General features: G+C 35.5%; 1 protein-coding gene and 1 long non-coding RNA gene across 3 annotated transcripts; one reads left to right on the plus strand and one right to left on the minus strand.

The window, feature by feature from the left end:
* Positions 1-5,737: 5,737 nt before the first annotated feature.
* LOC129922597 (uncharacterized) lies at positions 5,738-9,927 on the plus strand. The gene is made up of 2 exons (XR_008774565.1): positions 5,738-5,871; positions 8,339-9,927. It is a non-coding gene; the product is annotated as an uncharacterized LOC129922597 (long non-coding RNA).
* A 3,234-nt stretch (positions 9,928-13,161) lies between these two features.
* LOC106066344 (sialin-like) lies at positions 13,162-25,853 on the minus strand. 2 transcript variants are annotated; one of them, XM_056008625.1, is made up of 12 exons: positions 25,713-25,853; positions 24,922-25,154; positions 24,697-24,781; positions 23,358-23,506; positions 22,556-22,643; positions 22,146-22,241; positions 21,412-21,542; positions 19,278-19,427; positions 17,846-17,978; positions 17,385-17,535; positions 15,678-15,768; positions 13,162-14,761 (listed from the first exon to the last, which is right to left on the minus strand). In XM_056008625.1, exons 1-12 carry the CDS (start codon positions 25,729-25,731, stop codon positions 14,552-14,554), a joined length of 1,536 nt encoding a protein of 511 aa, XP_055864600.1. In that variant the 5' UTR covers positions 25,732-25,853; the 3' UTR covers positions 13,162-14,551. The 2 variants fall into 2 exon arrangements, with proteins under 2 accessions (XP_055864600.1, XP_055864601.1); XM_056008626.1 differs by lacking the exon at positions 22,146-22,241.
* Between the last annotated feature and the right edge of the window lie 919 nt (positions 25,854-26,772).

The raw sequence follows: 26,772 nt of genomic DNA on the forward strand, positions 1-26,772 counted from the left end.
AAATACACACCAAACAAAATAAATAAATGCTGGTTTAATAATAGACTAAAGAAGCTTTGTAAACAGAAGGAAAACCTCTATAGAAAATCTAAAGAAACTAATGCAGAAAGAGTTTACAAAAAGTATATAAAAATTAAACACTTAACCCAAAAAGTAAGCAGACAGCTGCAGAGTGAATACATAAACAATGTAATATCTAAAGATAACAACAAAAACCTATGGTCATACATTAAGTCTAAGAAAATGGAAACAACAGGCGTAGCGCCATTAAAAGATGAACATAACATAATACATAATGATAATGAAACTAAAGCAAACATTCTAAACAAATACTTTGCATCAGCATTCTCAGCCCCAGGAGACAAAGACATATTACTGAATTTGAACCAAGTAGACAACATAGAAGATATAGTAGTACAAGAAAATGGAATTCAAAAACTATTAGCCAACACCAAACCAAATAAAGCTTCTGGACCTGATGGTATTCCAGCTAGATTACTCAAAGAACTAAGTAATGAGCTAGCCCCAGTGTTCAAAATACTCTTTCAGGCTTCACTTAACCAGGGCAGAGTACCAAAGGACTGGAAAGAAGCTAATGTCACCCCCCTATTTAAAAAAGGAGAAAAATCTGACCCAGGGAACTACAGACCAGTATCACTTACCAGCATCACATGTAAAATCCTAGAACACATAATATGTAGCAACATCATAAACCACTTAGACAAACATAATGTCCTCACACCATACCAACATGGCTTTAGGAAATATAGATCATGTGAAACACAACTAATAGGACTAATTGATGATTTTTCAAAAGGTTTAGATAATAGTGAACAAATAGATGCTATCTTACTAGATTTTTCTAAGGCTTTTGACAAAGTTCACCACAATAGTTTGCTTAAAAAATTAAAATATTTCGGCATTAATGGTCCACTGCATCAGTGGATTAAAGACTTTCTGATAGGGAGAGAACAAACTGTAATAATAAATGGCTCTAAATCAACACCGATAACAGTAAACTCAGGTGTACCTCAAGGTACAGTCTTGGGTCCACTACTATTTTTAATTTACATAAATGATTTACCAAATTGCATTAGTTCAGGAACAAAAGTCAGATTATTTGCAGATGATTGCATAATATATAGAACAATAAAAACAACACAAGACACAGATATTTTACAAAGAGAATTAGATGAATTACAGAAATGGGAATCAAATTGGAGCATGTCTTTCCACCCAGAAAAATGTCAGTTGTTAAGAGTAACAAAAAAACTAAAACAAATGAATTCCACTTATCTTATTCATGGCAAACCAGTATCACAGACTAAAAACGCAAAATACCTAGGTGTTATAATAAATGAAAAACTATCATGGAATCCACATATTGATGAAACTACAAAAAAATCAAACAAAGCATTAGGATTTATTAAAAGAAATTTCTATAAATCAAATAAGAACATAAAACTAAAATGTTACTTAACCTTGGTTAGGCCAATAATAGAATATGCATCCTCCGTTTGGGACCCCTCAACTCAAGAAAACATTAAGAAACTGGAACAGACACAAAATAGAGCAGTGAGATTCATAACAAACGAATATTCACATTTGACTAGAGTAACACCTTTAGTAAAATCACTAAATTTAGAAAGCCTTCAGGACAGAAGGCTCAAAAGTAAAGTAGCAATCATACATAAAACACTGAACCATAATCTTCAAATACAAAAACAAAATTTAATAAAATACTGTGAAAGACACAAAGATAAAGGCACATTCCTCGTCCCATATGCTAGGACAAATTTGTACAAATACTCCTTCTTCCCTAGTGCTATTAGAGCATGGAATGGGTTGCCTGAGCTAGCCAGGAAAACCAGTGACTTGGCAGAATTTAAGTCATTGGTTAATATGCATGACTAAATGCATGACGCGTAGGACGTAATCATCTTCTTTTTTGAAGTAACGTCTGTATTATATAAGATAAGAAAGATAAGATAGCTAATGATTGAGGGTTTATTGTCAATGTTCAAATTTACGTGTTATACTAGATATGTTAGACATAAGACCATGTGCGTAGCCAGGTTTTTTTTATGGGGTTGGGATTTTTTCTTTGGTTACCCTCAGAGAATTTTGTGACAGCAGTTTGCTTTATTTTTTATATTGAAGAGGTGGTTTTTAGCTTCAAACCCCGCTGGAGGAGGTTTTAAACTCAAAACCCCTATTGGCTACGCTTATAGAATCTGATGACTGTTGTATGCTTTAGTTACCCTTTAGCCTAATCGTTTCCTCCTAAGACTAAGACTAAGACTGCTTTATTGATCCTTACGGAAATTTGTTGTGATTACAAGGACTCGTTTCTCATATAAAGACAACACAACAGAAAAATACACATAAATACAACAGACAACATAAAGAGTTCATTCAGCGACTACACACAGGTATCTTGGTGCATTTCATGTTCCCTGATCAATGAGTGGCGGTGATAGAGTCTGACCGAGTGAGGTACGAACGAGTTTTTAAACCGCTCCGTTCTTGTTTTGATTGACAGGAGTCGCCCACTTCGCGACGACCTGGCGTAGTTCTGATGGAGCGGGTGGCCGTTGTCTTCCAAGATTTTTTCGATTTTTCTTAGGCACGTTTGTTCAAAAAGTTCCTTTAAATGTGGTAATGTTGTGAGTGTAATTTTTGATGCTTTTTTAATGATGTTTTCTAGACGTTGCAACAGTTTAGATGAGGCGTTGCCTTGCCAACAACTTATTCCGTATGTTAGCAGATTTTGTACAGTCGCGCCGTAAAATGTCTCAAGGATCTTCTTAAACCTCGATCTAGGTCTATCAGTACGTTGACTTTGTTAACATTTTAAAAATATTTTTTCCCATAGAGATCAATTTCTTTTTTTTAAAAATTAGTCCTACATTTTAAACTTTGTTGCCACGAATAAAACTGCATGATATACAGCGAATTCCAGATATCTTGTTACCTTTACTAATAATAGATTTAAATGGCTTGTATTATATGGCTACACTAATTAACCTTGAAGCAAAATTTACAGAATCGAGTATAACAGATCAAAAGTTATTCTTAATAATGCTAAAATTGTCCATTATTCGGGTTTGGCGTCTATACATTGAGAATTAAACTTCACACTCGAGTTATTCTTTACTCATATTTCCTCAATCCAATGGAAACTCTCTTTTTATTTACATCTTATCCTTTTGCTTTCGCACAAAACATAAACAAAAAATAATGACGTAATATCATATAATATTAACACATCCTTCCTTTTAAAGTTATTATCACACCCTTCCTTTTAAAGTTCTTAAGAATGATATCTACTAGCAGGGCAGGCCCTAGTATTTGCGGGGCCCTTTGCGAAACGGATCGCGCGGGGCCTAGTCTGAGTAGGGATAAGCATAATGTCAAAATTATTTTTTTTGAATTAGAAAATAGGCCTACTTTCGTCTTTGCAATAAATTTTTATCAAATGAAAGCTCGCAATGCCACTTTTTATTTATTGGCAACACAAAATGTCAATTTCATCTATTCTTCAGGAGATTTGAATAAATTCAAAAAAAGTTCAGGACTTTTTCGTATATTTTACCTTTTCATGAGATTTCCTGGAGGCCCTGGAAAATCGGGAGGTCGCAAAAAAACCTGTTCTTTTATATACGTTATAATGGTTTTAATTTAATAATGTATACCTATGAAAGCGCGGCGCCCACTGCGACCGCATAGGCTGCAGTGGCCTAAGGCCGGCCCTGTCTACTAGGAACTTTAACAATTCGTCCATTTCTGGTTGTCTTGACTGGCACAACAAGTTCTCTAGACGTTGGTCTATAACTGTCTGTTTCGTTTGTCTCAACTGTTTGCAGTTCATTGTCTTCATCGGTATCTTAGTACCCAGAGATGTCTTCATCGAAACTCTTATTCAAAAAGCGTTGATTTCTTCTGTATGTTTTTCCATCGTTTGTCTTTATGATATAAGATCTGGGTGCTGAATGTTTTTTTTATGACAACTGCTTTCTGCCATGTTTGACCTAGACGAACTCTCCGACAGAATAATCTTTAGGTAGTCTTGCTTTTGCATCGTATTTCACTTTGCTTTTCATCTGTCGTTCGTTGAGTAATGTCTCTGCATTTTCAGCTACCGATGGTTTCAATAGTTTGTGATCAGTTGGAATGATTCCCTGAGTCTTCTACTCGTCAGCAGTTGTGATGGTAAATACGGCAGTCCACTTATCGGAGTATTTCTATACTCGAGCATAACGAGATATGGATCTTTCCCACTTTTGAATGCTCTGAATCCTTTTGCTTTCGCACAAAACATAAACAACCAACAATGACGTAATACCATATAATATTAGCATAGAATCTTCTTCATGCAGTGGAAAATTAAGAATTTTTTGCCTATCTGGAATTCTGGTCAAATCTTCTGCGCCCAATTAATATAGTTCAGAAGAAACGTCAAAAGTCTGGACTGCATATACGGGAAGCTGCTAAAAGAAATTAGTACCCTTTCATGCTTTCTACAAAATGATGAGAAACTGACAAAAACCCAATCCATCGAAAAAGCAAAAGAAGGTAGTGAATACTATGGATTCCCTGTAATCAAAACAAACTAGAAGAAAGAAAAGACTTGATGGGAGTTCTAATGTAGGACTGTCAATAGAACTGCAATTCAAACGTGTTGCGACAGAAGTGCTGGACATATTTTATATGGAGATGAAGGGCAGATTCCAAAGGCTGGAAAGAAAATGGATACCTTTGGGTTTCTTCTTGAACCAAGACACCTGTTAGATGAAGACACCCTTGTGACAAACTGTTCTACTTTTCCTGATTGTATGATGAAATAAATGGAAAATCGCTTTTTCAATGATGTCATTGATGCACGAGCATTTTTCATTAACACACCAGTAATACAATCACCAATAGACATATTGAGGAAACAGGCTTCATATGGTAATTACGCGTGCTCAAACTTTGCAACCTCCTCCGATTACTGCTAACTCAGGCCACTTCCATTACGTCATGTGAGAGATCATTCTCAAAGCTCAAGTTCATCAAAAACTATCTCAGGAGCACAATGACGCAAGAAAGGCTTGTCATGGTTTTAATGTCAGTGAAGTCACAAATACTAGAAAGTATCGATGTAGTTGATGCTAAAGATGTCTTTGATACACAGAATGCACGACGTAAAGCGATATCAATTGAGATTTGTCACTTGTGCATTATTTAACTAATAAACAACGGTATTATTCATTAGAAGAGTCTTAATGATTACTTTTTGTTAAGTTTACTGATATACTGAACCAATTTGATTTGGGGCTTATTTATTTCTGCGTACATTATCTCATGTCATATGTCGAATGTCAAAATGCAAGGGGCCCCCAAAGAGGTCAATCCCCCCCGGGCCCCCAAATCCCTAGTTACGCCCCTGGCCTACACCCTATAGATCTACATGCTACATGCTTTGGCTGCTTGTTTTTATTCAAGTACTTAAGTACTGGTTTTAATATTAAAAGATTACTTTAAAGAAACATTAAGTTGTCGTTGGATCATACAGCCGGGATCTACTGTTGTGTTCCACACCACCCCTCACACATTCGGCACCCCTTTCTTGTTCCACACCACCCCTCACACATTTGGCACCCCTCCCACATTCGGCACTCCTTTCTTGACACGCGTCATTGCCAAGATCAAGCGTACTACGCAGTTCACTCTATTTGGCAGCTAGCGACATCTGACGATTAGCTTAGAAGAAGGTTCATTTGGCCTTCTTTTACTGATATAGATTATTGTCTAGGCCAGGTATGTGAAACCAAAATAATAAATCTAATTCGAAATTAGTTAAAAGTTAAAAAGGATTTCCTAATGAAGGTTAGTAACATTGTCTATTGTTTTTGTTTATTTTTTGTTAATCTTCTTGAGGAACTTCATTTTTTTTTTATTTACTACATCAATACACTACATCAATAAAGCAACGGATAGGAGTCGCTTTTTTTTTAATTTCTTTTTCTGTTCTGTGCAAGTAGTTGGGTTCTTCAACAAAAAATCGGTTCTTATTATTAAGTGGTAAGGAAACTGATAGCACTAGCGAGTCTAACATATTATGATATACAATTTTAGAAGAAGCGCGATCACGGCAGGGAAGTTAGTCAACACATATTAGATAATTATAATGTAGAGACTAGATGTGATGATTGTGTTTCTAATAGCACTTGATAGAATCTTGGTTTTAAGATATAACGAAATCTTTGTTTATTAGTTATGATTTCATTGGTCTATTAGTTAAAGTAGAGTTACAACCCTTGAGAAATTGAAATTGTTGTCCCATGCCTAAGTTTTAGTTAGACTAATTTATAATAGAAGTAGGCCTACTGCAGAAGTCTGTTTCTATAGTTTGTTGTAGATTTAATAGTTCAACATTTGATGGCGTTGTTTACAGTTACAGTTTATTCTGATTGCTTTTATTAAATGTATATGTCTGTTGTTAATTGATCCCTGGCGTTTCTTTGAATTGTTGAAAGACATAAGGTTATTTGTCCATGTCAGGGCCATGTCAGGAGTTCATATGCACTAGACCCAATGCACTTCACACAGCTACTGAATAATGCGAACTGTCTTAATAATCTTGTTAAAAATGATTACATGTATGTAGAAAATATGTATAACTAAGTTAAATACAAATGGGTTGGTTTTCAAAAGACAAAAACTAGCTCTGCACTAGATCTCGAGTAGCCTACGATCAAACTTTCAATCGCTTTTTAGTTTTTAAGATCAAAACGTGACAGTTGGATAGAGAGAAAGCACATTTTTTTCTTATAGAGTCTTCCGAAAGAAACGACACATATGCACATATGTCAATTAAATTCACTTTCAAAGCCATTGAGATGTGCACTAAGTTAATATAGATTTCTTCTTTGTCGGTAATCATTCAGCTGAAACAGAGGTTTGCTTTGTTTATTTAACAAATCGTGTACATTTATCGCTTTTGTCACTGTTTAATAATGAATGAGATATACCTGAAGTTAGTAGGCCTTAGTAGAGACAAGGGAAAAATAGCACTCAGTTAAAATTAGAACTTTTGAAACGAGGGTCTTTTCAGTATGAGGGTAGTGTGTAAAAGCTACTGAAGCACATCTGTGTGTGTGTGTGTGTGTGTGCACGTTAGATCCATATATAGAGTTAGGAGATGTTGCTTGAATATATATGCAGTATTAATGCTACAAATGTTAGCTGTAGTAGATAATACGATTAGCTGACCTTTGAATGTTGATAAGACAAAACATAATAAATGGGAGACTGTGAAGATACAAAAAGTAAAATATTAAAGAAACAACAACTTAATTAAAAAAAAAGCTTATATTCAATAAAATCGTATCAATAAAAGCTGCTTGAATCCGAATTAGAACTGGAGGGTTAATGATGGAAGGCCGACGTGTTAGTCACTGAGCAATTTGAGTTCCGGTACTTTTAAAATTACGTTGTATTGTCTAAAATATTTTGAGTGAACGACCTAATTCTCTACGCAAGCATCATCTCGTCCCAATTGGTTATTATATTTCTGTATATAACAAAATCAGTAATTACATAAGGCTATTTCTTTTTATTCCTAATGAGCTCAATATTTGTGCAAAGTTTGAACTTGAGTTAGGAATGTGTAATGGGAGAAGTACTCCATAACTCCATAAGTCATGTTCTACATTTTAATACATGTACACATTAATTGACTCATTATTTCTAGACCAAAATACGACCAAAATGTTATAGGCTGTGAATGGTAAATCTGTCACAGTCTGCTTAATGTATAGGGTTACCCAGCACTTTTAGTGTTAGACTTCATTGGTAGTGATGAAATTTGTAACAAACATGTTGTATGGAAATTGTTTTTAAAAGTAAAATAATTAAAAACTTATTACAAAGCTTGTATCAACTCGATCTGTCTGTCTGTACACATTATTTCCCCCACACCCAATCTCAGATTAAGGTAAAATTTTGCAATATTATTGGCTAGAATAGACAAGACACTAATCAATAAAAAATTAACCAATTATTTAATTAACTATTGGTAATTAATTATATTGTTTGCTATCTTGAACAAGGGAAAGAAATAGTATTTGACTGATGTGTGGGTATATGTTAATAAGTCCCCTTTATACTATGTAGAGAGAAAAGTTTGACACTAACAATAGCTGTGTTTCTAGTTGTTCCCGTCTGTGTTGTTATTTGCGTTTCTGTTTGTGTTCCTGTTTTACTGTTTGTGTTTTCTGAATATTTTTTTTCTTGTTTTTATTTTGTGTTTCAATAAGAGTTATGATTATTTATGTTATATTTCCTATTTCAGAATGACAGCATCTCACATAACAAAATTGTTGATGTCTTTGCTCATAATGACATCCTTAAAGCGTAGATGTGCAACTAGCCCAGTTGTTCCTGACGAAGGAAGCTTTTACTGCGGTAAAGGAACTTTTGTAAACCACAAATTCTTAAATGGGGAACCTTTTTGTGACCTGTGTGCAGAGAATACGTTTATAGACTCGGATCTTCACACCTTCAAATACTGCGATAAGTGCAAGCAGTTCGAACCTTGGGAACATGTCGAGGAAACTGCTGCCTGCACTCGAGAGCATGACACATTTATTAAGCGCTGCGAGAGTGGATTTTATCCTGACACAAGACCTACAGAATATGGCTGCCGCCCCTGTCCATCTTGTCATACAAATTACATTTCTGAATGTTGTGACAATCAGGCAGCAGTAACGGTACGATCTGCATCTGAAGAGCACCGTACAATAGCCACCGATAACACTTCTTCCACTCTAGAAACTCTAGATCTAGTCACTATTTATAATACGTGTGAGGAAATAGTCCCAGAACATTGTCATGAGTTGAACCTCACAAAGTGTTCCACTGACAGGGAATTAAAAATCATTTTGTGCAATCAATGCCCCACATGCCAATCTATTACAGCGTCTACGGATTTGCTATCTACTTCTGCAAAAATCGGTATAGCATGCTTTGTTGTTGTTGTTGTTTTAAGTGCAATTATTTCATTCCTTGTCTACAAGAAACGGTATCAAAAGTACCAGCCAGCGAATACCAACAACAACAGCAACAATTAATCCATTAAATTCTTCAGGATACGTAAATTGTTTTGACAAAACATTGTGTTTAAGTACTCATCTGCTAAACCAAAGTCTTTTAGTTATAGTTTGATAGTCCACATCTTGGGCGAAAATTGCGTATAGATATCTTAAATTGGCCCAGCTGTATTGTCTGCAATCGGGTACGAGCAAAATATGTAGGTTACAGGGTCTTCGTAGCCTCGCGGAACAATGTTCTCTTCTTTAACCATTGGACTCAAACCCAAGACTCGTACAATACTTCTGTTCAAGAGAGACTATTTGTTATAGAAGACCTCAACACTGACCTGCGACGTCGCAACCTGTGGGAAGTGGAGACCAATAGCTCGTTGCCTCGTCACAGGTCTGTACGACGTGGCAGCGAGCTATATTTCGCACCATTCAAAACTGAATAAGAATCTCTGCTGTCTAGTAAGAAGACAAAGCTTACTTCCGTCCAATACAAACTGAAGGAAATTAAGAGTTATGGGTTCTGGAAATGAGGCGGATATAATCATGATGGTGCTGTACATCTGGGATGCCCGAAAAGTAGGTCAGTAGAGTCAGGTGAACGTCTGATTACTCGACGTAGTGGTAGACCTAGACTTTGTGATTGGCGGAAGCGAATCAAAGGCTGACAGTCGTTATTCTGCATTTGTTGTGATCATCTAAACATCATTCTATATAATACATAAACATCTGTCATCTTAGGTTGACACTATATTCTGATGTTCATTGACTTTTGTTTCCATGCAGTATTTGTTAATTCAAAATTTGTAGAATAAAATTAAAAAGTCAACTAGTCATCTAATGATTTCTCTGTGTTTATTATTTTATTAAACCAGTAGAGTAGACCCATCAAAAGATAAATAGACACATATTTTTGTAAATAATAAATCTACAATTAGAAGTTACCTTCAGGTTGTACTGTTATTAAGAGCGTTGGACGCACAATATAAAAAAAACATATTGTTAAATGTTTCCAGTTCATACTTGATTACAATTTTCTTTCGTGTGTTAAATGGCTATATATCAATAGTGTCATTATAACTTCCAATAATCACTAATAAGTAATATAATGAATCACATTTTATTGTAAAATCGTTTTAAAAAGTTGTAAACTTTTTGTAAAAAAATAAAAGCGATCCATATTGAGGATCAAAAGAATGTACAAGCATAAAATCTCCCCTGACACTTTTAAATGTTTATTAATGATAATACCTTTGTATTAGTCAAAACTAAGAAATACAAATTTTTGCCTGAGCCACAACAAGGAATACATTAAGCTTTGCTTCAATCAGATTTAGGAATACATTAAGCTTTGCTTCAATCAGATTTAGGAATACATTAAGCTTTGCTTCAATCAGATTTAGGAATACATTAAGCTTTGCTTCAATCAGATTTAGGAATACATTAAGCTTTGCTTCAATCAGATTTAGGAATACATTCAGCTTTGCTTCAATCAGATTTAGGAATACATTAAGCTTTGCTTCAATCAGATTTAGGAATACATTAAGCTTTGCTTCAATCAGATTTAGGAATACATTAAGCTTTGCTTCAATCAGATTTAGGAATACATTAAGCTTTGCTTCAATCAGATTTAGGAATACATTAAGCTTTGCTTCATTCAGATTTAGGAATACATTAAGCTTTGCTTCAATCAGATCTAGGAATAAAGTAATTCTAACTAAACTTTGCCTCAGCCTGAAATAAAATGTATCAATCTCGTACTCTTCACGATACGGTTCTGTTTGGGCAGCATGGTCATAGTTCTGTTTGGGCAGCATGGTCACAGTTCTGTTTTGGCAGCATGGTCACAGATTCAGTTCCGTCAACAAGTTCTTTTCAACCCCCTCCCCTACTCCTCTCACTTCTGGAGTTCGATGTCTGATAGAAAGAGATAAACCATTGCACCAATTGCTGCCACTACGGCATACCTGTAGAATCTTGTTCCATCCTTAAAAGGTTTCTCTGCCTGTACATTAACCAAGTCTGCGACATGATGCTTTATAGCGTCAGCATTTTGGTTATTCCTACACACAAAATAATCAATGGGAATATGTCGCTGAGAGACAAAAACACTTGGCTACCTATCAATGGGGTCTCGAGTTTAAGACTTGACTTAAGCAGATTTATGTTTACTGATCGTCTAAAGGCAGCATGGGAAACTTTCTTCCAGATTTAAATATGTAGTATCTTAATTTGTTAATGACATTCTTAATCATTTGGGAGGGCCAAGTAACTTCTCGTTAGTCAGCCAGGAAAACCAATGAATTGGCAGAATTATAGTAATTAACATGCATGGCTAGATTGATCTAGGACGTATTCTTTTTCTGAAGTAACGTCTGTATTTCATAAGATAAGAAGAAAAAGAGAAGTTTGTTCCGTCGGATGACAATTACAAGGGAGATAAACAGATATACGGCACAGTATTCCCAAGCTATTCTCCCTAAGTTTAATTCCCTTTTATTAAAAATCCGTGAATTATTGACAAAGTTAAAAGCCATGATTATAAGGGAGATAAACTGATATATTTTTTCCCCATTGTATTCTACAGAGCTAGGTTCCTTGAACTTCCTTCACCTTTAGTGAATACCGAAAACCCGAGAATTATTGACGAAATTAAACACACACACACACACAAACAAAATAAATAATAACAGCAAAAAGAGAGAGGGCAGTTAAGCCTTTCATTCACAAAGATGTGTGTGAGTTCATGTCGTCTGCAGCCAATCTGTAGTGAGGAGAAACAAAAGCTTGTAACTGGCATTGTTACTCTAAAATTATTGAAGTATCCAAGAATGGGAAGTGGGAGAAATAAATTCAAATAGAGCGTTCAAAATTTTGTCCAGACAGACACAGACTCATGTGTGGGGTTGATAACAAGCTTTGGAGTAAAAAAAGACAGTGAAGTAAACGCATGCCTTTCACCTTGCCCTGGGTCGTAATGTGTTGACATTGAGACACCAAACATATCCCTGGTTAATACATAGTTTTGTAATGTACACATACAAAATAATACAAAAGAAATGTTACATTGAAGCATTCAATGTACTAACCAAATACTTAAAAACCATGATAGTGAACGTAGGAGCGCGTGATCTGTTACCAAAGTGGTACTGCAAGTGGTCTTTTGACTTCTTTTGTTTTAAAACAAAATAGCAAATGTATTATAGTCTTTTTGCTTTTTCACCAAACATTTGACATGATCTTCACTGCAGTGAAAAACTTCATTCAGTTGTCGATAGATATACATATTGGACGAGATTTACAATTGTATGTTTTATTGTTATTTACTACTAATAATAATGGCAATGTCTTCGATTCAGAAGATTAAAGATAAGTGTAGTGCTTTGCATGGCTACGCAAACCTAGGTGAGACCTGCATATTTTTCACATCTAATACACACAAAGCCTTCTTCCATCGAGGGTCTATTGAAGTGTTCTTCACGTCTTCTGCGCTTGTCCTTTTCTCTGGGCCTCAAATGTGTGTCCCGCAGTCAACGTGAGAACTCTCCAAATGTCTCTTTCAGAGGTCATCTGCAGCCAGCTACTTTCCTCTATGCCCTTAAGGGCGAAAAGGCGCACGAGTTGATCATAAAAACGCTTATTCAGGTGTTTTTCTTCTTTAGGCTCGCCCATAAACATCGCCTTTGGTATGCGGTCAACTTCCTTACGGGATAAGTGTCCGACCCAGCGCAGCTGTCGAATAAGTAGTGCCTCAATGCTGTCCACACCAGCCTACAGCAGAACATGGTTATTTGTAATGTAGCCATGAGAGCGTATGTCCATTGTGTAGCGGAGGCGACTTTGATTGAAGCGTTCGAGGATCCTTAGATGCCTTCTATAGATCACCCAGGTCTCAGAACTATGCAAAAGTGTGATGAGAACCACTGCTGTGTAAACACTAATTTTTTTTTTTATGGCTGCTGGAGTGATTTATTCCGACACACTCTCTCTTAGAGGTGTCCAAAAGCGTTATTTGGCTTAGCAAGTTAATTAATGTTAACCAAAAAAATCCACTTTTTTTAAAGACATTTTAGTTTGATTTCCTAAAGCTCTTTAATGTTATGTTCTTTTAAAAAGAGCCACTCATTCTTTATAAAACAAATATGTTGGCTTACTATCGACACCAATCGATTTACTCTATGTAGGGAAAGTTATTTTTTAAATTTATTATTTGGATAATGGATTTTCTACACTTTGTGTCGACGTTTCGGTGGGCCGGATGGAACCACGTCTCGGGCCGGATGTAGCCCGCGGGCCGTATTTTGGGCATCACTGATCTAGGAGATCAATAGAGTCAACACACCGCGTGATACTCCAAGGTGCGACTCTTGTCGGACTTCACCCACGTGTAAGACAATTCTTAGCCTAGGACATTTCCTGTTTCCGCTCGCATTTTCCAGGCCTATATAAAGTAGATCCAAATAAAATCAGATTTTTTCATTTCTCATTCGAGCTGAGCTATCGAGTCTGGACTACTTCATTTATCCTTTCTCCTAGAGGAATACCTGGTGCCTCCCTCAGGTGTCTGCCTATTTACCTGCCTATTTATTTGCTATCGAGAATCACCTATTTATGTGCTTAGTGCTATTCAGCACTGCACTTGCCTTCTGAGATCTACTCAACTCTACTACTTGGCGCTATCGGCATTGCCCGCCTATTCGACAGCCCACCTGTCAACTTATTAGGTGTGACGTCCCTATAGACTCAGATCTGTGTGAGACGTCATAGCTACGCCAACCCTCTGCAACTCACTGGAAATATCCTGTCAACTACGCTGCCCACGGCAGATCAGCTCTGCCCGCAGTAACCTTGTGCCCACGGTAGCCAGCCACCCGCCCTACTGTGCCCACTACAGATATTAGATTTTGGGGATTGAGACTCCACAAGAACTATATCACCGGCGTCCCTCTATCCGCTAGAGCGCCACCTCCAGCTGCAGAACCTCAAGCCAGGACACAGCCAGCTGCGACATCAACAGGAATACCAGCTAAGTCAGAGGACAAAGTGACTTGCTCTCTTATTAAATGCAAGAGTGATGATTAAATCTAGTACTATTTAGAGATAGATGCAAACCCTCCCCCTTTTTATTCTTATATGTATATTTATGTAAATAAATATTCTTCATTTTTAACTTTTGTATCTATCTTTCATTGCTTGTCTCGTTGCGTGTCTGCTCCCGATTCATATGCTGATAGGTTGGTGTGTGATAGCTTTAAAAATAATCATCCCCTAGACATAAAACGCGCCAAACACACGTCACATTTCATCCACCTGTCACAACGACCTTTTTTTCAAAAATATATACACCTAGAAGCTTAGTATTTAAGATATAAAGTTAAAAATTTAACATTTATAAGAACATTAGAGAATAAATGTTTAAGTTAAAATTTCACTCATATCACTGGGTCCAAGAAATTTCTTTTAATCTATAAAGTCTCATCAGCCTCGTTTTGTTTGAACTGTGCTTGAGTTTCTTGGTCCTGACTGAAAGAGTACTGTACAGAATTTGACTTCCCGTCACTCTCTGTCGCCCAGTCTTGGAGCTCTCCATCTGATAAAAATAAATACACTACCGCCCCAAGAGTTGTTAATCCAGCACAAACATAGAAAACATGATTCCATTCTTCTGAAGTTTTCTGTGAACGAAGAATGAACATTCACGTCATTGTAAACTTTTGAAGGTAACAATTTAAATTTGGAATTTTATAGAAATTAAAAACTGTGTTACAGGTATGCACTTCTGCAATATTATTGGTTACTTTCGCTTCAATTTGAATGGTGACCTCCCATACATATGATTCGCTACTTCTGCTGTAATATGATTGTAGAAGGCTGTAGAAATGTATAACTCTTTGACATGTTTTGGATGTTCCTTCAGAACTGAAAATAATTGCATCCTATCCCAAACCTTCAAGCAAAGCAAAGGGTGGTGGCAGCGAGTTTGAACCCTGGACCGACCATGGAGCCATCGGTTGGTAGCTATGCACCTTTGCTGTAATTAAATTGATTACTTAAAAAGAAAATATTATCGAACTAAAAAAGGTTCAGTCGAACTTGAATGAACAGTACCTGTTCAAACAAGTCTCTTTATTGATTACAAATGTTAAGGTTTTAATACTTTAAGTAAAGCATTTTATTTTGAAACATAATTAAAAAAAATCATAGCTAAGTTTTAGTATTTTATGAGATACGTTTCCATATTGTTCAGTGTACTAAGGAGAGTCCATATAGACATGTACTATCAAAGTGATTTAAGTCACAAGAAGGGTCAAACATTTCATGCAAAACTACCTATAGGATGTGTGGCTGAGGGAAGTAAACAGTCGAATACCGACTCGAGCTAGACTTGTGCTAAAAGAATAAAAGTGCCCCATCAGACCTTCTATAAGGTAGAAGATGAAAAGGTCGTCTTTTAAAAAAAATAATCCGCAAAGATCCCAGTCTTTACCGAGATTCAAACCCGTACCCCTCTGTTCGGAAGCCAAACTCTTTACCATTCTGCCACCACAAACATATCTCGTCATTAAATAGCTCTAGCATGTATGAACTTACGTTCGGGGTCAATGCTCCAGCAATAATGGGCGCAACCATTCCAGGAACTGTACCAACAGTATTAGTGAATGCGAACAAGATACCAGCATAGCTGTATTCAATACAACAAAAATTAGGTTTATAATGTAATGTTACATTTAATAGAAAATCTTTCAAACAAGAAAAACATTTTAAGAAATACATTTTTAAAAAGACAATACCTCCAATATACAACTTATAATAAAATAATTTTAAAAAATTGCTCAAACAGGTATCGAACTTTTGATTTTAACATTGCCAGCTTCTTGAACGAACAAACTATCAATTAAATTTTTTTATGAGAAACTTATTATTTATTGGTAACTTCATTACACGTATCTGATTTCGGACTCATAAAATTTAGAATCTAGACTTAATCTATAAGATATACGTAAAATAATAAGCAAAGCCTAGATAATCTATCAATAAATATCAAGTAACGTTACATTGAATAAAAGACTCAGCTATCGATACACTCGGCTAACTACGCCATGTTTTTTTTTTAGCTCCAATTTAATGCCTTATTTAAATTTATTTCTTTTATACTTTGAAAAATTTTAACGGTCAAACTAGAGTTGTCCCCGATGAGTCAACGAGCTAGTAAATTCTTTTCTCAGTTGATATACTTCAACCATTATATTTCTAGCAAAATCGCTAGCTTCCAGGATCCGCCCTCCATGAAATTATGACTTGAATAGAGGTATTGTAAAAATTTATTTTGTTTTTGTTTTGGCAAACACTACGATATATAGACTTGGACCTTGGTCATGGACTAGAATGTCACTGATGATGTTGAGCACTAGGGAATGAGTTCAAATCTAGCAAACTTCTTCTTTTTTACTGGCTCAACAGGCTTTTGTGTGACAATAGTTTAAATAAAATAATTGACATTCACTTGTTTAGTTTTATTGATAATAATTACTCACTTCGTTTTGAACACTTTTATTAGACAATGCATAGTACATTTGCAAATAAAGGGAAATAAATAAAGATAAAGGGATATACGAACTTGAAATTCGCTAACTATAGGCCTATAAGATATTGTTCAAAGGGTGTTATATTCTGACCATTAAGTATATAATCAAGATTATACACACTCTGTCTTATGCCTTTGAAAACTGGTATGTACAAACACAGTTGCGTGTTTTTTAGCGGACACCGAAAGACTGATAAGCCGCTTTTACTTGTAAAATGTTTGTAAAATGTTTTACATGTTTCGGATGTTCCTTCAGAGTTGAAGATGGTTTACTTCCTAGTCCAAACCTCCCGCAGGACGACGGGGGATGGGAGCGGGCAGGATTTGAACCCTCGAACATCAATAAATCCGAACGACAGTCCAGCGAGCAAACCGCATGACCAGGCAGCCATCCAAACTTTTTGTGTGGTCAGTGGCCAGTACAACAAGTTCCCATTGTTTTGCATTTTGGCCTTATCATCTTCTCAAAGTACTGTACACACCCACAAATTTATATAATGTTTTCTACTTTCTGTGTTTCGATTGACATGATAACCACAGGCTTGATTACTGAACAAAATAAAATGATTTTGTATCATAGTAGATACATTGGCACCATGGGTAATTAAAACGAAAGCTACAGAGTTAAGAACAGAACAAAGCTAGAATAGAATGCCAGATGTTACTCTGCAGGTAGACTATGCACTAAAAGATTGACTAAAAATAAAACTCACCTGGGTGCTAAATCCAAATGATTAACAAGATAACCTCCTCTGTTGAAACTCATAAACACAGTACAAAGACATATCAGGACCACAGCAATGTAGCGTTGTTCACATTCTAACTGACCAACACTGACCATACATAGTGCCATTCCTAGAAATGCTAATAATGTTTATTTTTTAATTATCTATCTATCTATCTATCTATCTATCTATCTATCTATCTATCTATCTATCTATCTGCCTATCTTTCTATCTATCTATCTATCTATCTATCTATCTGTCTGTATGTCTGTCTGTCTGTCTATCTATCTTACTATATCTAATATCTATATATCTTGTTTTTATTTCTAAAATATTCTAAAAGAATAAATGTTTATTTATTTCTGCGACTTGTTTCATAAAGTGAATTGACAATTTCTGTCAGTTTAAGTACGAAATGTAACTCGGCATACTTAATGATTGGTACTTACAAATACTTTGAAATACTCGTCTCGTTACTGTAGTGGACATGCAGCGTCTCTCTCTGACCACATCGGCCACAACGCCCACCAGAAGTGATGACACGAACTGACTGAGATAGGGTGACGATGATACCAGTCCGTTCTGTTTTCATAACGATACCAATGTGTTAAAGGTTAAATAGAAAAGTTAAATAGAACGGGAGAGTTGTAGATTTGTTTTCTTTATAAAGGATACGTGCTATTGAAATGATATTCGATTCATTATTACTCTTTTTAAGACACTAACAATGGATAAAATGATCAAATGTGCTGCTCAAATTCGTATTTCAACAGAGACATTGGCTTTGCCCATGAATCCACCCGTCTAAAGTTGCTATGGAAAGTAAAAACGGGTGATCGTTAACCCTTTCCCTGCTGATCCACTGACCTCAGTTCCTTTTTAAGCTCCAGCTCCTTCTAACTATATCTAGTCACAGTGGTATGAAAAAAAATTACATATTGCCATTGTAATGTATTTTTGAAATTATATATTATTAGATTTTATATTATAGGTCTATATTTATTGTATTTATTATGTTAATTGATGTCCAAACTAATTCCACCTGCGGGCCATTTTAATTTCCGAAACTCGTGTCGCCGGCCACATCAACGAACAGATATAAAAATGAAATGAAATAGACTTGAAACTATTTTATCAGAAACCCATGGGGATCTAGTACTTATATCAATTTATGGGTTATTTGAATTTGAAGTTTATCCCTTTTTTTACGCATCTGAAAACGGCTTCATTTCTCTACTTCAAGTGCAAGTAACATTGTAGCTAGCCTTACCACTGACTCATTTTCTGGTCTCTTTTTTTGATAATATTCTCATCAATCTTCTAATATCTAGTTTAACAATCTTTAATTCGCGGTTCAAATCAAGAATGCCGCTATGTTTGTTTCATAATGCCGTTTAAATGTTGTTGTTTTTTTTAAAAAAAGCCACAATTTCTTTATAAAAAAAATGTGTTTGTTTATTATCATGCTCCACAAAAAATAAAGATCCGTTCACTTTTCCTGGTAGATTCTATATTCAAATTGCCATTTCATAAGCGCACAAATGTTAAAAGTCATGATACTAATCCATCAGAAAAAAAAATGAGGTCCCTAACATAGATAAAGATACAAATTTCAACCTTTTTTTTTTTTTTTTGAAACATGTGGGATTTTATACACTTTATGCCGATGTATCGGCGGGCCGAATGGAACCACGTCTTGGACCGGATCTGGCCCGCGAGTCATAATTTGGGCATCGCTGATATATTTGAACATCAAAGACTTAAAATAAGTGCAGTCTTTCACGTGATTGTGCAGACCCGTGGCAACATGTATAAAATATTTCTGATGCAGTCAGAGCAGTTGTTAGTTCAGTTCACTATTGCCGTGAAGGCTCTACCAACCTGTTTGATATCAAAGTTTAAACTTTCTTTCAGGTAGGTGGGTAGCAAAGTGATAAAACTAAAGTGCACATAATTATTGCACACTTGACCTACAACAATAGCCCATACAGGTAAGGAGGTCAATATGTTCCACCAAGGCACGTCATGGACCTAAGAAAGATTGGAAACACAAACATTAATGAAACTTGAAAAGAAAATGCTAAAATTGACATTACTGTTCTATAAAACCTCACAGTTTTCTTTCTTTTCTAGTCCAATGCTTCTTTGAACTTAAGTCTTGTATTATCTTCTTATAAGTTACAGACTTTCCACTAACAAATAATTACTTCCTATCCAAGTATCCATGCTGTCATGCATTTTACTTTAAAAAAAATGAGGTCCCTAACGTAGATAAAGAGACTGGACAGACCGACTGCAAAGAAACAGACAGACGAGAAGTTAAATCTTTATCTTATGGATAACAGACAGTTGCTCAAAATATATACCCCCCCCCTACGCGTATATATGTGTTAATTAGATACCCAAACTCTGCTAAGTCATTGCTTACCATGACTGATTCAGGCAACGTGTGCCATGCTCTAACAGCTCCAGTGAAAATGGAGCACTTGTACGAACAAGAGATGAGGCTTTATCTTTGTATATTTCTAAGTATTTTATTAGGTTTTGTTTGTGTAAATTATGGCTAAGTGTTCTATGTAAGATTGTTACTTGTTAGTCTTCTGTTCTGAAGTGCCTTTAAATTTAAATGTTTTATTAAAATTTATACTCTAGCCAAATGTCGTTTGTTATGAATCTCACTGCTCTATTTTGTGTCTTTTCCAGCATTTTAGTTTTAGCAATTAAGTTCTGTGTTTATGTTTGATTCGTAAAAATTTAATAAACCCTACTGTTTTGTTCTATTTTTTAAAACATTTTCGGCCATTCCAATAAGGATTGTCCATAATGAGTCTTAAGATATATTTGGAATGCGGTCAAGGATTTCGACAGACATTTCCTTTCAAGCTTCTAACGTCTAGTGAGTCTAGTCTATATTTCAAATATGCTGCATAATAGTGCTTCGTGAAATTTAAACAAATGTGCATGCTAAATAAATTATTCACAATGTACTCATAGTTTGCTCTTCATAACACATTGCACTTGACAATTCAATTAAAATAAAATATAAGTCTTTATTTCTTTAGTTGTGGATATTCAACTAACACCACCCTTAGGCATCAGTACTTATACAGTTTTGCCAAGATAAAAGAGACTTGGAAAAAGCAGAACAAATACTTATAGAAAAGTAATAGTAAAAACAGAATAACCAAAACACACAGAAGAGGTGTTCAAAGTGTGCACCAGGAACTTTGATACACAAATTTGCATGACTGGGTCTCACTTATCTTGGCCACGCCAATTCCGAATTCTTTATTGTTGCACTTTTTTCATTCAATAGTGTCCTCTTAAGTGTTAACAACATTTTTTTATCTGCCTATGTAATGCCTTAACCCCTCCACCCACTATATATACACTCACACACCGTAAAGTACATAGTCTACATACTGGTCGCTAAGATATACTGAATTATCTTTCTATGTTCATTTTTATGGATGACTTATTATCTTTCCTTTAAGACACCTCATATATAGACATACAAGCACATCATGTCACATGACCAATGGGTGTCTCCTCGACCATACTCGCATTGTTTGACTCCCTCCGGCCCTTGTATACCGCCAAGATATTTACTATTACACTCTACTACGGTTAATTTACTACAGTCAGTTTACTAGTCTCAATACCGCGCTGATGGCAAAAGTTAAGTGGAGCAGAGTATCAGACCTTCGGCCCAATATAGCCCGTGGGCCGAAGATTTAGCATCACTGTCTTACAATGATAGCGATTACTGTAAAATTGTTTCCACATCTCTAAATCTATATTATGAAAGTATATATATGTTATGTATCTATTCTAGGTAAGTATCTATCTTTGTTATGTTAATATATATCTATCTTAGGTAGGTTTGATCTGTAATGAAAAATTGTTGGAACAAAATGTTTTTCTACTTTGAACTCCAGATTTCATTGCGTCATTGACAGCTAGGCCTCTGTTTTAATTTCATGTATGTTTTTATGAGCTATACAAAGCGTGTTACTTTTCTAATGGCGCCTCTGCCAATGGATGTTTCTATGTAGATCTTTTCTCTTTCCGATATCCACTTGTGTTGTGCTGGAGAATCAGCAGTCAGGTAAAACCAGGCTGCCACCCAAAGCAGGTTGATTATACCTGGAGATATATCAAGGGATTATTTGCTTATAATTATTTCATTTTCTACACAATTTCATCTAGTGTTGAAATTCAAATACATGGGAATATCAGACCTCTTCTTCTTCTGTATCTAGCCAGCTCTTTGCTGTTGAGCTACAAGCTTTTTTGCAGTCTGTGCTATTGAAAAGTTCTTTCAAGCTCTTCCACACTGCCACTAAGGTTTTACTCGGTTGTTATGATAATAAGATCTATCTAAGATGAATAAAATAGTAACATACTAAGAGGGTATGGTTGAAAGTTTCGTTAGGGTATGTCAACAGTGGGGTGGGTGTTTGGGTTTTTTCCTAAACTGTTTTTCCTTCTGATTGGAAAGCTAGTAGATCACTCCTACCAAAGGATGAAATTGAGACGTTCCCATTTATTTGGCGTGGTTATTTCTGTATAAATATTTGTGTGTCTCAAATGAATTCATTTAGTTTTTAGAATACAACTGCATTAATTGTATGATTATTGTTTGACATATTCTCTATTTTTATGACTAAAAAGGGTATTTATGGGCGCTCAAAAGTATCTACTATTTTGCTTATGGTCAAAACGTCTCTGTATTTCAAACGCCAGTACCTGATAAGTAGAAGATAGAGCCCCAACCATTGTCAAAGCCATACTGACACAACAGACTAGCAAATGCAAAGGTTGTAATGCTGCCAACTGGGATACCTGTTAACAAGATCAATGTCAGTCTTTAAATTAAAACTGGGCATTCTATATCATAGTACTCATAAAAAGTTTGCATCAATTTTAAACTTTTCTGTCATTTCACATAGGAATGGGTATGTTGAGTTTTGCCAGGTCTATAAAAAAAATCGTATTAATTAGATACATAGATTGAAACAGTTATAAGACTTAGTAAGCTTCAATTTTGAAACAATGTTCCAATGTATACAATATTAACTTTCCATTTCCTTAAAAAATATTTCTTTTAAATAAAAAAGCAACAAAACAAATTATGAAAAATTGTCAATTCTCTGTACCTGAGAGAATGAATGAAGACAGCTTGCTCCTTTCAAAGGGAGGCGCCCATTTACCTAACATGGCTTGAATGCAAGGAAAAGATACAGCCTGAAAGTATTGGTAATTCCAAATGAAACTATTTACATATTTATAAATGTAAAAGAAATGTAAATTTTAATTAATTAAAATTTCTCATTTTTAACGGAACTGATTAATGCTAAATGTAACGAAACTTGATGACAATGTAAAAACACATACATTTTTTTTCTCTTTTTTCTGTGGAAGTACTGTTGTTGTTGTTTTGTTTTGTTTTGTTTTTTTGTCTTTTTTTCTAAAGATACTGAGTAAGGATAAAGTAATTGTGTGACACAAGTCGACATTGCGATCTAAAGGGCAGATGATCTAAGGGCCATCTATTTATGTGGTCAACGGTTAACGAGGGTGTTATGTCGTCCGCAGAACCTCCAACTTTACCAATCAGCAGAAATCACGCGGAATACTTGCAATATCTGGAGAACATATGTTTTCGAATCTAAGGGACGGGATTAAAAAAAAACAACTTGTGCATTGGATGTAGATCAAACTAAAGAGGTCGTAACTGAAGATTAATGTTTATGTATATGTGATGCAATAACACTCTATAACATTGCCACGAACGTTTCAGATACTTCAATCCCCATCTTTTTGTTCCCATACCTGGCATCAATTTTTTTTAAATATTTTTATTACAAAAGAAACAAGGTTTGTTTTAGTATGTTGTTATAAATATCACATGCACTATCTCAAACCATATTAGGAGTATACAGAAATTAAATAACTTACTGCTCCCAATCCAAGGATAAAACGTACAGCGTACACCAAATACACGTGACTTCTGGCACAAAGTGGTGTCAGAAGTGAACACACTGAGCAGATCAACATGCTCACTCCCCAAATTCTTTTGCCTCCGTAACGTGATGCAAGCCAACCACCTGGCAGATGTAGCACACACACACAAATATCTGATTAACTTATAAATAAATGCTTGAAGTGGTTATGGAAATGACTGTATAAGGACGAAATCAGTTGATCATGTTAAAACTGCGTTAATACAGCAGCACCACATCATCGATAAGACTTATTAGGGCAATCAAAAGAACTAATAGTAAGTTACATAAATCAGTTTCTAGAATAGACTGCTTCAATGTACATGGTGTGGGTCTACAAATACTTGTTAGAATAGAAAGAGATGGGGAAAAAACTGCGTCAAGAAGATCGTTGTGTTGCGGAAACTTGAGCTGTAGTAGAATCATGACCAGTGTACTCAGGTCTCGTGGAATAAGTTCTTGTAGAATCGGGTCTCGTGGAATAAGGTCTAGTAGAATCAGGTTTAGTAGAATCAGTTCTAGTAAAATCAGGTCTGGTAGAATCAGGTCTCTTAGAATCAGGTCTAGTAGAATCAGGTTTAGTGGGCTCAGGAACTGTAGAATCAGGTCTAGTAGAATCAGGTTTAGTGGGCTCAGGAACTGTAGAATCAGGTCTAGTAGAATCAGGTTTAGTGGGCTCAGGAACTGTAGAATCATGTCTAGTAGAATCAGGTTTAGTGGGCTCAGGAACTGTAGAATCAGGTCTAGTAGAATCAGGTCTAGTGGGCTCAGGAACTGTAGAATCAGGTCTAGTAGAATCAGGTTTAGTGGGCTCAGGAACTGTAGAATCAGGTCTAGTAGAATCAGGTTTAGTGGGCTCAGGAACTGTAGAATCAGGTCTAGTTAACTTAGGTTTAGTAGATACACGTCTAGTGGATTCTGTCCCTCAGGTCCAATGGACTCAGATCTAGTAGACGTAGGTCTAGTAGTCTTAGGTCAAATAGGCTAAGGAACATGCCGATATTTAAAAAAGTATTTCACGAAAATGGTGAATTTACTGGGTCCACCCCCCCCCCTTTTAATTTAGATGTATCTTCACATCAAGATAAGCATTCAAGTTTAAGCTGGATGTATGGATCTCATTCACCAATCGTAAACAACATTTGGCCACGTGTTTCTCTATATCTTCTAAACAAATTACGCAATCCATAAAGGCTGTCACGTGATACGCAATTTTTATTGTTTTATCAATATTGTCACGTGGCTAAATGTTGTTTGTTTACGATTGGTGAATGAGGTCCATTATATCCACTTACTTGGTATCTGGGTTATAATATATCCATAGTAGAAGATTGACAACATTTCGGAGATTGTACTTTTATCCCAATCGAACTCTCCAGCCTGAAAGTAACAATTGGTCAAAGTAGAAAAAAAATTAAAATAAAAGCACAGTAACGAAGATATTCCCTTCATTTCATTCTGTAACAAGTAGGCAAAGATGTTAAAATAGGAGTTTTTAATACAAATATCTAGTGGCTTACATTACTATCAGAAGTGTTCCTGGTGACAACCACATCACCACACTTCTGGCCACTCCTTGACGTGTTGCTTCCAGGCTCATCGTCAAACGAAGACGTCAGGGTGACGTTGATAGTCGAGCTTCGAACCATGCATACAATAGCCACTGAGAGATTGATGCGTGACGTGAGGACAACGAGTGTACCAGTGAATGAAAGTATCACCAGGAGAAATCTTTGGGAGCGAATCAAAGGAGCTGTGGGAGAGAAAAAAAATCAACTGGATCCGACGATGAAAATCAGAGAATAAGAATTAACATTGGTCTTTCATTTGATTAGATCTAGATTGTTCTAGACCGGTTACATCTCAACTATATTTGGCAGCGAATTCTCCTCTTTGTAAGAGTGCTAACATTGTTCAAATCATCCAGAAAAACGATCATATATCTTTTTAATAGGGGAGCTAATCACTTTAAATTTCTCAAAATAATGATATCAAGGAGGACTAACAGTGAACTCTGAATGCGGCCCCTTTCTCGATATTAATTTGGGGATTAAGGTTAAGAAAGAAAAATAAATACAATAAATCGATAAAATCAATAATTTATCGTGCGGCATTTCTACGTTCACGTCAATCCAGAAGTTTGACAAAAGGACACTTAGTTATAAATGTTAATGACATATGAAATGGCCTCAGATGACTAATGACTCTTTAGAAATTCTTACAAGTCTTTTAGTTCAAATATTAGATTTAATAATCTCAGAAACGATTTACAATTCGGTAAACAATTATAGTGCACTGTAAGTTACTTTACCTTTAGAAGCTACCTCCATGTCATAATCAACTATTACAGTTGTGATACGTCATGTGGTAAATGTGAACCTGCTAGTGTATTCATCACAATAGAAAAATAATACATGCCTTGTCACAACTGTCCTACATACCACACTGGAACTACAATGTCTATGCAGAGGGACTATGTGAACACGTAGATTCTGTGTAAGTGAAATACCGTAAAACTTTCAAAGTAAGAAAGAATTAATAATGAAGATTGTATACACAATCAAAAAAAAAACAACTTTAAAATATAAATAAATTAGAAATTTAATGTAAAATGATAATTAGAAGTAAATCTAGAGAGTAATATTTTGTTGGTTTTCAAGAGTTTGCCGCCACTGGAAGAAAAAAAAATCAAAACTAAAAGTAATAATAAAACAAGATTATAAAGAGAGTTTGTGTTGTTACACAAACTCAGAGGCGGACCCCGTCGAATTTGTCTCTAAATAAAATTTTAGAAAATTGTCTAGTGTTATTTGCCTCTTGAACTCAAACAAGACAACACGTCATCAATAATAAGATTCTTCTAAGTCTTTTGGAATCGTGATTTGAAACCGAGCGTCATGAAAGCAGAGCTGCGTAAACTGATCACCTAAACACAGCACGGAAACCTCGCAGATTTTCGCTTAAGATATTGTAGTACAACGCACTGAACAAGCATACGAATAAAAGTTGTTCTATACAAATGGATAAAAAAAAAATTAGCTCCCCTTATACGTACTTTCCGACTCGATCACAGAACTAACTTTATAATTGGTGATTTCCATTCCATTTTATCGCGAAACTTAATGTTCTAATTTTCTACATTGTTTTGTTCAACGCAATGTTTACTTTATATGCAACGCAAAGTACCGAATTTAAAAAAACATGTAAAGAAGTAATTGTTCCTAATTTCAAGCTGCTATTATCATGGTTACAAAATTATGAACAGTTTTAATTTAATTTTCGGTCACATTTTTTTTCATACATTTTCTATAAACTAATTTCATACACATAAAAATGCCATCACTTCTCTTTTATATTACATAGAAAGATAA

The sequence above is a fragment of the Biomphalaria glabrata genome, chromosome 13, assembly GCF_947242115.1.
Source record: "Biomphalaria glabrata chromosome 13, xgBioGlab47.1, whole genome shotgun sequence".
Taxonomy (NCBI): Eukaryota; Metazoa; Mollusca; class Gastropoda; family Planorbidae; genus Biomphalaria; species Biomphalaria glabrata.

What these genes read in the sequence shown, in the direction of transcription:
- LOC106066344 (XM_056008625.1), bottom strand. An exon ending in TATTATAACCCAGATACCAA is followed by an intron (nt 23,507 to 24,696) that starts GTAAGTGGATAT and finishes TACATCTGCCAG; the next exon opens with GTGGTTGGCTTGCATCACGT. An exon ending in TTATCCTTGGATTGGGAGCA is followed by an intron (nt 22,644 to 23,357) that starts GTAAGTTATTTA and finishes CAATACTTTCAG; the next exon opens with GCTGTATCTTTTCCTTGCAT.